The sequence below is a fragment of the Lutra lutra genome, chromosome 11 (assembly GCF_902655055.1).
Source record: "Lutra lutra chromosome 11, mLutLut1.2, whole genome shotgun sequence".
Lineage (NCBI taxonomy): Eukaryota > Metazoa > Chordata > Mammalia > Carnivora > Mustelidae > Lutra > Lutra lutra.
The window spans coordinates 32952826-32964489 of NC_062288.1; the positions used below are offsets into that span (position 1 = coordinate 32952826).

General features: G+C 36.7%; 1 protein-coding gene across 3 annotated transcripts; it reads right to left on the reverse strand.

Moving 5' to 3' along the window:
- Positions 1-3232: 3232 nt before the first annotated feature.
- Positions 3233-5126, reverse strand: TEX47 (testis expressed 47). 3 transcript variants are annotated; one of them, XM_047695979.1, is made up of 2 exons: positions 4981-5126; positions 3233-4257 (listed from the first exon to the last, which is right to left on the reverse strand). In XM_047695979.1, exon 2 carries the CDS (start codon positions 4155-4157, stop codon positions 3396-3398), a length of 762 nt encoding a protein of 253 aa, XP_047551935.1. In that variant the 5' UTR covers positions 4158-4257; positions 4981-5126; the 3' UTR covers positions 3233-3395. The 3 variants fall into 3 exon arrangements, with proteins under 3 accessions (XP_047551935.1, XP_047551936.1, XP_047551934.1); XM_047695980.1 differs by having other exon boundaries at positions 3233-4254; positions 5061-5079; XM_047695978.1 differs by having other exon boundaries at positions 3234-4254.
- Between the last annotated feature and the right edge of the window lie 6538 nt (positions 5127-11664).

Consider the following 11664-nt stretch of genomic DNA (forward strand, 5'->3'; position numbering starts at 1 on the left):
AAAAATAACAACAGATGTTTTTATGAATGAAGACTGAATATCAAGGTCACCAATCAAGTTGGAGTATATATTATCTGGGAATCAAAAAACTAGATATGGCCAAAATATTTAAACTCCTTTTGATTGATAAACCTTCATTCATCTGTCATAAAAGTCACAAAATGTTTTCAGCAGTAATGGTGTATCTAAAAAATAAGTACAAACCCGCCCAACATGACTTCTAGGAAGGGTAACTTTCATTTGAATAAACTCATTCTCCTGTGCTCACTAAAATAGATAAATAACTATATAAGTAGTTTAATTTATTTAGAGTCTCTTTGAGCTTCTCTTCCAGTTATTTTCATAATGGACACTTCAAGAATCCTTCAAATGTAAATTAACAGTATACTATGTAAATCAGTAATATTAGCATTGAGATCTTTTCTATATCTTCCTCCAAAAGTGATTCTGATTTTTATGTTTTTCTTTGGCCTAGTGAATTAATTTTCAATCAGTACTTTTCATATCTGAAAGTATTATAGACCAATAAAAGATGGATCATAAGCAGTGTGCTAGGTCTATGCTAGGAAGATACATACCTTTCTACTGCTACTTGTATTTCCAGTGACAAGCCTGGTGCTTGGCCCCCTAGTAAATATTTACCGGTAGATATTTAGTAAATATTAGTGGCATAGATGAATGAAAACTAAATAATATGAAATTATATGCACACACACATGTATATATGTATGTGTTATATATATATATATATAAAACTTTATATAATAAATATATATAATAACTTTATATATGTGTATATAAAGTTATTCCCAATACATATATATTATTGTTCCAGATTGTTACATAATCATTCACCCAAAACACAGGAGATTAAATCCATGACAGTCATTTATCTCATTCACAGATCTGCAATTTGGACAGGGCTCAGTGGGAACACACCATTTTTGCTACTCCACACAGTGTTGGTTGTCCTGGCTTGAAATCCAGGGTTGATTGGAAGACTAAAGTCTGGAAACACCTGAAGGTTCGCCCACTCACCTGTCTTGTGGTGATCCGGGCTGTTGGCTGGGACCTCTGTTGGTGATGTCCTCTGGAAAACCATGATAGATTGCTCACAGCGTATTTTTAGGTCCCAAGAACTAGCATTGAAATGATCATATATTATGACCTAGCCTTGGGAGGGTCACATGGGATCACTTCTGTTGTACTCTCTTGGTTAAAGCAATTACAAAGTTCTGCTTGATTTCAAGTGGAGGGGATTTAGAAGCCACCATGACATGTAGGAATATAAAGGCCATGTTTTAAGAAGAGCATGTGGGATGCAATATATTGCCATGGCCATTTTTGGAAAATATGCTGTACTTTTAATATAGATAAATGTACAATTTTATTTGTAGACTTCACTTCTCTTCATTTGCTAACTTTAGAAAATACTCTTCCAAAACAACAAAATTTACCCTTCTAAAGGGGTTCTATCTGATTCAATGACCATTTATGGTTCATTTTCTTCTTCCTGTTTCTGCTTGTTCTCTGTTCTCCTAAATATGGTCATCTGCCCTCTCCAGCCTCTCTTCACATCCACAAGCCTAGATCAAGGCTTATTTCCTCAAGTCTTTTCTCTATGGCTCCCCCCCCCCGACTTTGGCCTGGAAAGCATTTACTTTTACTTCCACTCATTTTGTTGTTGAACATTTATTCTCAATGGGTGGATGCCTGTGTCTTTTTCACATTTCAGAGTAAATAGTAAATAGCACATTGCTGATGAATACGAGGTATTTAATATTTGCTAAATTGATAAAAACATTTGTAAGTTATATACTTTCTTAACCAGAAGAATTACTTCATGTTTAATCTAAAATTGTACCCTTTCTGTTACTAAATTTAAATGAACAGAACTTCAAGTGCAGCTAAGAGTGAAAAATGCTGTTCTGTCTCTAAATCTATATTACAAAATTTAAAAATAGAAGCAATCTTTCCTGAAATTTGATTGTGATATGGAACAAGTGATGACAAATTATCTGCATGTAACAAATTTGAGTTGTATACTGAGATTGCTTTTTTTTCTCCCAAAGAGACTGAAAATCAAATAATAATAATAATAAAATGTAAAATGATACACAGTGTTTCTTCTAGGAAATCTGTTTCATGAGATATTGAAATAATTTTGGATAAATATTGCTGAAGTCATCAAGATTAATACCATTTAATAGTTTAAACAGATTACATTATTCTAAATAATTCAAAAGGTAATTGATTCCAGGTGAAAGAAGGAGAACAACTTAAAATAGGTCATGCAGAAATTGCAGGTCATTGTTTTATAGGAAGTAAATTGAAAAAAAATAACCAATCTGTATATCACATTTATGTGGGAGCATTTATAAATATTTTACAAGTGAGCAAGAATCACGTTTTCTGTGTACCCTACCGTATCCCTAACATCTGGCAAATGTCTGTTATGTGAAGGGTGCTCAAAAAATGATTTTGCATTGAAAGAATATGGTGCCTTCTGACAACATATTTTCTGGCTGTTTCAGAAAGCTACTGTGTTCTTCAGCTTTATAATAGCCTCAAAATTCTTAATTATATAGTGTGGAATATATGGGCTTTTCTCTTTTCAAAGTTTAGGTTTTGTGTTCTGAATTCTGGAATCATGTAGAGATTATTCCTTCAAGTCTTTCCTACATACTGCTAACTATTTTAATGATTATACCATATCATATTTACTTTTACACATACTTGCCTCTAAACTTAGGTTGCAAGCAACTCAATGATGGTATTTTCACCCCAAATTTTATATTCTGAGAACAAAATGATTTTTCCCGAAATTTGATTCTATGTGGTGGCTGCTGATCATTTACTGTGGAAAGAATGAATGAGGGTGCCTGGGTGGCTCAGTCGGTTAGGTGTCTGCCTTCGGCTCAGGTCATGATCCCAGGGTCCAGGATGGAGCCCTGCATTGGGCTCCCTGCTTAGAGGGGAGCCTGCTTCTCCCTCTCCTACTCCCCTGCTTGTGCGTGCACTCTCTCTTTCTGTCAAATAAATTAGTAAAATCTCAAAGAATGAATGAGAATCTGAATTTGCCCTTTATTATCTACACTTTTCTTAAAAAATTAAGCCATTTCATCAAAATGATGTTAACATTTGAAAAATTATGAGCTTATTAAACCTCTCCACCTATTAAAATAACATGTTGAACTTAATATCAGAACAAACATTAATTTTCAAGTTCAGCTCAACATGCTCTGTGAAGATTAATATATTACCTTTGTGTATATTGTGGCATTCTGGTCCTTTCTTTTTTCAAGAGGAGAGTAACTTTAGAAATTCCTTCCTTTTATTTAAGTAGCGTCAATTCCTTGAGAGATCAGACCCCATCCACCACATCTCTCTCAATCCTAGAAATAAGTCGGAGCAGGCCATATCACCTCGGAATCCAAAGTGACATGTATGGGTTTGTTATATGTGTTTATGAAAGTTTCTGGATCCATGAATTCTTCAGATTTGTATAAGTACTTTATTATTTGTTCTGGGATTAGCAGTTCAGGTGCAAGTTGGTGCAGATTATCTCCTGGTCCTTTAGCACCCACTTTAACCGTCTTTAAAAGGTGGAGTGCCAGTTTATGAGTCTGAGTGAGAAACTCTGTGATGACCTCTTCCACAGATTGTGTCTGTGTCACATCATCAAGATACATGACTGGAACTTTTATTACTGAAATATGCCATTGCATGAAGAGCCTGGTTGGGATATTATGGGACACAACGATAATTCTCATCCCTCGGATAAAGAATTCTGTTTCACTCTTTTGATGACTCAGATAATCTAAAAGAATTCGGTAAAGTGTACCGCTGGAGCTCTCAAGGATATGCAGAATAGAAGTAGGATATACCAGCAAAAACCCTGTCACTGTTTCTCCTAGGTGATGTTTTAAAATTGACTGAAACACTTGTTCATAGTAGTCAGCGATATCTTTTTTTTCTGTGTTTGCTGTTAGCTCGGCCACTAGAAACATCCTATGAAGAAGGAATTTCTTTAGCTGTAGCCTTTGTTTCTCCTCCTGAAGATGTAAGAAATTGCCACGTGGAATTTGTGGCATTAGAGGAGATTCCACTGGAAAAGCCCTTTTGTTGGGCTTTCTGATATGGCCTGGGAAAGTCATGATGGACCCTATTTGTTCTTCCAGATGATTCCAGGTTTTAGCCTACCACGATATTCATATTATCAGGATACCTCTTCAGTGGTGAACTGTTTTATTTCTTCTTACCAATAAAATAAAATAAAATAAAAAGTCTTATTATTTGTCAAATGTTAGCGAATAGCAAAATCCCTTCCCAGTATTATCAACAATACCATCTTTGAAATAAAAGATAATGTTAAAACCAGATGCAAATTATATTGTTTAAAATTTATAATGAAATAACATTCACATCGTAGGAAAAAACTCTAATACACTGGTGATGAGAAGAAGGAAGCATGTATTCTAGAGCAAGTTAACTCTGTTTTTGTTTGCATTATTATTTTCTCCTTCAACTTATGCTAATTTCTCAGCCCCCTTTTTCTGAATCACACATGTGCTCTTATGCACATATGTGCACATGCACACAGGAATGAATCTGCTGACAGTCACGCACCCTAGTTTTGGTATCACATTAAAATGTATTTTTATATATGTAATGGTAATTGCAGATTGTCCTTGATTTGTCAATTAAAAAAAGTGATATTTTATGGTAATTTTTTTAAAATTTAATTGGTCAGTTAAAAAAAAATCTGGGGAATTCTTATGTCCTAATTGGCTTCCTTCATCTTTACTCAGGACACTAGAAGTTAATACCGTGGCTTGTCTCATAACAGTAGATTTTTGGAGTACCTAATTTTGATTCTTTGAATTTTTTTCCTATCAACAAATGTCAGAAATGACCCTTTGCCTTCCTTTTGTTGTCATTGTGGATATCAAATAATAAATTCTGTTACTTTGCACTTACTCTTCTTACGAATCTCTTTTTCTTTTCTCCAGGTCATCTTAACCTTTCTTTTCTTCTTCAAGTGCTTCTTGCTTTTTTACCTGTCCTTGAGTTCCCATTTTGTCCTCCATCACTTTTCCAACTGCCAGTGTCTTGGGTGCTGCCAGCTGTCCTGAGTATTCTCTTCTTGTTTCCATGGTGCCTAGTGAATCAGGCTGTCTGTGGTCTTAAAGGGCCGGAGTGCACTGGCAAGTGCCATTTCTTCATTTAATGAGGATATCTTAACAGACACCTCAAACTCTTGGTAGAGGAAATGAAGGCTTCTTTTCTGGAATGGCTTTTTCTTAGCCAGGTGCCATTTTAAGTCAGACAGACCATGGACCTGGATATCTTCCTAGACATCTTTTATTTATTTATATATTTTTGTCTACAATTTATGGAAGAGGAAACCAAAGCATGCACACAATTCAAACATGCTTTCAGCAATCCCTACTCTGTCCACCTAGAGTAGAGGGGTATTGATGCATTAATTAAGTACTTTAAGGGGTGCCTGGGTCGCTCAGTCATTGGGTGTCTGCCTCTGGCTCAGGTCGTGGTCCCAGAGTCTGGGGATCGAGTCCTCTGTCCAGCTCCTTACTCAGCGGGGAGCCTGCTTTTCCCTCTCCCACTCCTCCTGCTTGTGTTCCCTTTCTCACTGTGTCTCTCTCTGTCAAATAAATAAATCTTTAAAATAAATAAATAAATACTTTAAGAACACATGTCAGGTTCTGTGTAATGGTGACTGTTTAAGAAAATTCTTGTGTAAGGTTTTCCTAATTTGATGTAAATTTAAGTTAGTTTTTACAAGAAAAATTAATAATACCATATCTTCAAATTGCATTCATATGAGCTGTAACCACCATTTAAAAACAAGATGAGAAAACACTCTTATTCAGTTTTTAAAAAGTAAACCTTACAAGTTAACCTTACAAACCCCACCAAGGTTTGTGTTATCCAAACTTATGATGTGGTTTTAATTATATACATTGATGAGTTATCCCAAAAAGTAGAGGCTGAGAGGTGACTTAATGATTCCTTAATTCTGTGGTACATAAAAACTGAATCCCTCATGGGATTCACTTCATCACTCCCTGAAATGATACGGTCCTTCCCAAGGCACACAGGAACTTGTCCCTGCCCAGTCCAGTGGTTGTTCTTGGCCTCATTCTCCTTACTGCTTTGCAGACCGCGATAGTGTTGACCACACTTTTATGGCGTTCTCTTCTCCCTTGCTTTCTATCACTCTGGATCTGCCTGAATTGCTTCCAAGTCTCTACTGAAGGCCTTGGTCAGTTCCCTCTTAAAGCTGAGGCTCTGTGCTCATTGTGCAGATTGCTCATTCTGTCTCTGTGCCCAGGTAGCTTAGTGCCATCTTCTGTGAGGGCAGGTGGCTGGTCCTTGGTGTCGATTGGCCATGGAGACCTCCCTGTTGATGCCAGCCATGGACTTGGACTCCTTCTCAATCTAAGGCTCAAGGTGGATACCATCAGTTTGTTGGTGTTGACAAACTGATTAACAATGACAAATGACTAATGACAAAAAGATTAACATTCCAGCTTATTATTTTTTCTGTACAGAAGACTTCCTATTATAATTGTAGTCCTGTTTATAACTCTTCTCCTTGGATGTACCTCTACCCTTTTCAATTTAAAATGCCACCATTTTGGGTGCCTGGGTGGCTCAGTGGGTTAAAGCCTCTGCCTTTGGCTCAGGTCATGATCTCGGGATCCTGGGATCAGGGCCTGCATCGGGCTCTCTGCTCGGTAGGGAGCCTGCTCCCTACCCCCCGCCTCTCTGCCTACTTGTGATTTCTGTCAAATAAATAAATAAATAAATAAATAAATAAAAATCTAAAAAAAAAAATCTAAAATGCCACCATTTTAACTATTATTTTCTGTATATTTCCCTTTACAAATACCCCATTTGTATCTCAGTTACACATTTTTTGCTCATCTCCTAGGCCAACACCCTTGGTCTTATCTTTTCATGTTATCTGCCAACTGTATTCTGTTACTAAGTCTTTTTCCTTTGAAATGTAGCATAGGTTCTTCATTTCATTTTAGTCCTTGCCTCTTTATTTGGATTATAATCAGAATCTTCTATCTTCAGTGTTTTTCCACCTCACCTATTCAGCTGAGAGCATGAAACCGTAGGACCTGTGATGTGTCTGTTTCATAAAGTTTAGGAGATACTTATTTTATGAAGTCTTTCCTGTTTACTTCCCCTCATAGAATGCTAGGGGAAGGTTCTTCTTCCCTTCCCAAGTGCACAAGATTCCTGGAACTTACTTCCAGTGCACAATGATGGATTGTAACAGAGAAAATGGGGACATGCAGCTGTAAGGTTTGGTAACCTAACAAGGGCTTTGCTCAAAGTTAGTGGAAGACTTTTTTTTTTTTTTTTTTAAGATTTTATTTATTTATTTGATAGACAGAGATTACAAGTAGTCAGAGAGGCAAGCAGAGAGAGAGGAGGAAGCAGGTTCTCTGCTGAGCAGAGAGCCCGATGTGGGGCTCGATCCCAGGACCCCGAGTCCATGACCTGAGCTGAAGGCAGAGGTTTTAACCCACTGAGCCACTCAGGTGCCCCAGTTAGTGGAAGACTTTATAGGGCATATCCAGAAGTCTTTTTTAAATGCAAAATTAAATTAACCTTTTATACAGGGATAAGATTTTCTCCTTTATGAAACCATTCTTACCTAGAGTACAATTTTTCTACGTTTTTGCCCCTATAAAAGGGAGCTCGGCTGTGATTTTTCGCTGCATGTGCACTTTTTATTTCCCTTCTCTTTCATATATCTTGGTTTCTCCAATATAAACCTAATAGAAAAGTGGCAGTCTTTCATCATTGTAATTCCCCATGTAAACTGTGCAAAATATCACTGAGTCATTTCTTTTTCAAAAGAGTGATTCTCTCTCTTTTTTTTATGATCTCTTAATTGGCATTGCCTTGAAAGATTTGAAATTGTCATTTCTGTAAGTTAAAAACTGATATTGAGAATTTTTATGTTTTAATTTTTTTATTCAAGTATAATTTACACTGTTAAACTAGTTTCAGGCGTGTAACATAATGATTCAACAATTCTATACGTTTCGCAGTTTCATACGGTCCCACTGACTACATTTAAAATCAGTAGTTTCTACCACCATAGATAATAGTTTGACCTCTATCTTCCCCACTATCTTTCCATCTTTTGATGCATGTTTTGTTGTTGGATTCTTGCTTCCACATTTTCGTTGCATTGTCACATCACATTTAAAAGCAACTTACTTTTTTTTCTTGCTTTTATCAACCAGGCTCTTAAGTCAGGAGTCAAGTTTCAAGCAGATAGGAATAGAAACAATGCAGAGTTTGGACAATTTTTTTTATTGGCTGATGTATATAATTATAATTGTGTGAGCTCCTATCAATGGACACTTGGCATTTGAGTTTTCAGATGCCTCAGTCCTGTGTTCCATTGATTATGGGCTAGTTAGTTATCTTCAGGTGTCAACTCAAACAGACCTCCTCTATCAGTCCAATGGGATAAAAAGATTGGGGTTTGTTCTCCACGAGTGATCTGTTAGAGTAGATATCTAAGTTCCAACAACTGACAAGTGGCAGAACCCGAGTGGAAACCTATAATGCTAATGAGTCTTCCTCCCCATATTCTACCTATCTGCTCTTGTTATCCAACTCATCTCATGTAAGTACACAACATGTATTTGGAACTCGTGTCAAACATGCACCTTAATATTTACCATATACTTCCTGCCCTGGTTTGATTTTCTGGAGTCAAATGTTTCTAAAAAATGAACTCCCAGTGTCCTTTGTCTTTGTAAGGCAGAAAGAAAGGATTAAAAAGATTAAATAACATTAATTGATTATTTACCATGTGCCCTACACTAGATGCTTTTACACATATTAATTAAGATTCACAACAGCCCTATAAAGTCGACGAGGTTTGGGCATGATTATAGAAGGGGAAACTAAAGCACGAGGTATATAAGTGCTTTACACGGTTCATACATGCTCTCAGCAACCTTCCTATTCTGTTTACCTAGGGTAAAGAGCAGATAGATTATTCCCTCTCAGTATCCATGCCCACAGGGCCATTCTTTGCTTCTCTATGACAGGACAATTTTTCTGGAAATAGAGGCTACCTTGTGGTTTGGATAAAGGAAATTGAAAAGTCTTACCTCATACCTGTAATTCAACAAAATTGATTTACTGTCTTTATTCTCTCATTCATCTCAGGTTTATCTACACCTTTGGTGTGCCAGGTCATATCAGGGGCATTGTATAAAATACAAAATGGAAAACAGATGGTCTCTAATTTTAGGAGTTTAGGGTCCAGTGAGGGGTGTTGAGATGTCCATGAAAGACTACAGGGCAGAGGAAAACTTCATAAATATAATGTGAATGATGATCAGTGCTTTAGAAGCCCTGAGGTGGAAAGGGTGGCTTTTTCAGAAAGCTTAATGAAAGAGCTTTTATTTGGGCATGGTCTTTAGGGGAACAGAATTAGGAAGTGGTTTTATGAATGTTTCTTGAATTCATTTCTCTAGAATGGGAGGATGTGCACTAACTGACTATTTTCTACTCGGAATACCAGATCCCACTTTAATATTCCATTTGTGCTCATGTGCTGGAAAGACAGAATTCTAACTCTAAATAGTTTCCACTAACTTTTTCTGTGATTTGATATATCTAAATAATTTGTGTAAGAGAATTCATGTTCTAAATAAATGACAACATGGGTAGAGACTTTTACTAGGATCATACGCTTAAAATATTAGGTAGAGAAAATATACTTGATTTAGCAGAGAGAAAAAAATGGTTAGTTATCAAATCACTAGATATTTAATGATTTATTTAAAAAAAGAAGACTAGATTACCTTCTTCAACACTGCTTCTCTTTGTCATAAACATTATGGAGCAGTGTTTGGTAATTATTTATCAAGGAAAGCACAGGCTAAAAATACTTCTTATTCAATTCAAACATTTAACATATGTCGACTATTTGTAGAAAAACGTGCCAGACACTGTGGAGATATTCTTATAAATCAGATATTGTACATACATGTGAAAAAGTCAATTCTATTAGTAAATCATAATGTCTATACAATTATGTTTAGTACAGAGCTGGAGAGCAGAAATATAAGGGCATAAACAATGAACAAGGAAAACAAAAAATGCTGGAACAATTAAACCTGATGAAGAGATTGGGCATTTTTAAGTTGGCATTTAAGTTGGGCATAACAAAAGCTATGATTTGAGGTGGGCCAGGGAAGAGATGGGGATTAGGGAGATACACAACAGACTTTGTAAACGAGAAGCATAAAGAGCAGAAGGCATATATGGCAGGGCTGGGAAACATGGCACTTGAGGAAATATTGGTCTTGTTGAAGTAGATATAGTTCTCAAACTATAGAATCCACAGGCTTGTTAAATTAGAGATTCCTGGTCTCTAGCCCCACAAAGTCTAAGTTAGTATGCTTCAAGTGTGGTCCAAGAATTTGCATTTTTGACAAGTGCTCTTCCAGTGTCTCCACCCATTTCATTTTAAGGAAGAACGGGCTGGCTGGTGGTGATTCAAACGCTGGCTGTCTATTACGATCATCTGGTGGAGATGAAGCCAGTCCCTGGTTCTTACTTAATTAACATGGAAAAGAACTCTAGCCTATGTGTTTGTGAAAGCCTCTCCAGGTGATTGTAAGTATAGCCCAGAGTAGAAGTGATAACTCAGTCTGGAGGGTGAGCGGGGAGAGACAAGAGGAAGGAGAAACAGGAAGTTGGAGCTAGTTTGTGGAGGACTTGGATGCCGTGCTCAGAGGTATGAGTTTTACTCTGTGGGTGGTAGGGAATCACTGGGATTGTCTGAGTGCCTGTAATCATAACTGTGTTTTTGAAAGTTGCCTGTGATGGGCAGAGGAGTTAGGGATGGGCAATCCTGGAGGCAACCAGAACACTTTGAAGAATTCTGCCGCTGGGGAATGGGTGCTCTTATCTTCCACCGGTCTAGGAGCAAACTGGTTCAGCTTTTCTAGAAAGTAATCTGGTGATCTGGATCACAAGCTTACAAATTTCATACTGTAAGTAATACTACTTCTGGGTATTAGAAATAAAAGAAATAAAAGGAGAAATAAAGAAACAAAATTATTGACAAACATTTTATTGTAAAGATCGTTATTATAGGGATTAAAGGAGAATTTGGAAAAATTGAATAGGTATATTAATTATGGAATACCATGATGCCCTAAAATCATTTTTGAAGGATATTTTAAATGCACAGAAAACAGTTATTCTCAAAGTAAGTAATATAATAAACAAAGTTATGTATAATACATGACTCCCATTTTCCTTTAAAAATGATAATACAAACCAGAGAGAAATCTAGCCAAATGTTAAAATTGGTGGAATTTAGGGGGCGCTTTGAGTGGTTCAGTCGGTTAAGCATTAGACTCCTGGTTTCTGCTCAGGTCATGACCTCAGGTTTGTGAGATTGAGCCCCAAATTAGGCTTTGTGCCAGGCATGGAGCCTACTTAAGATTCTCTCCCTCTCCACCCTGCACAACCACCCCCCACCCCACTAATGCTCTCTTTTTCTTTCTTTCAAAAAAAATGGTAGAATTTGGTGGTGATACTCATTTTGCCTTTTTTTTTTTTTTAAAGATTTTATTTATT

Excerpts from the sequence above, each read along its gene's own strand:
- TEX47 (XM_047695979.1), bottom strand. The coding sequence starts at position 4,157 with ATGACTTTCCCAGGCCATATCAGAAAGCCCAACAAAAGGGCTTTTCCA.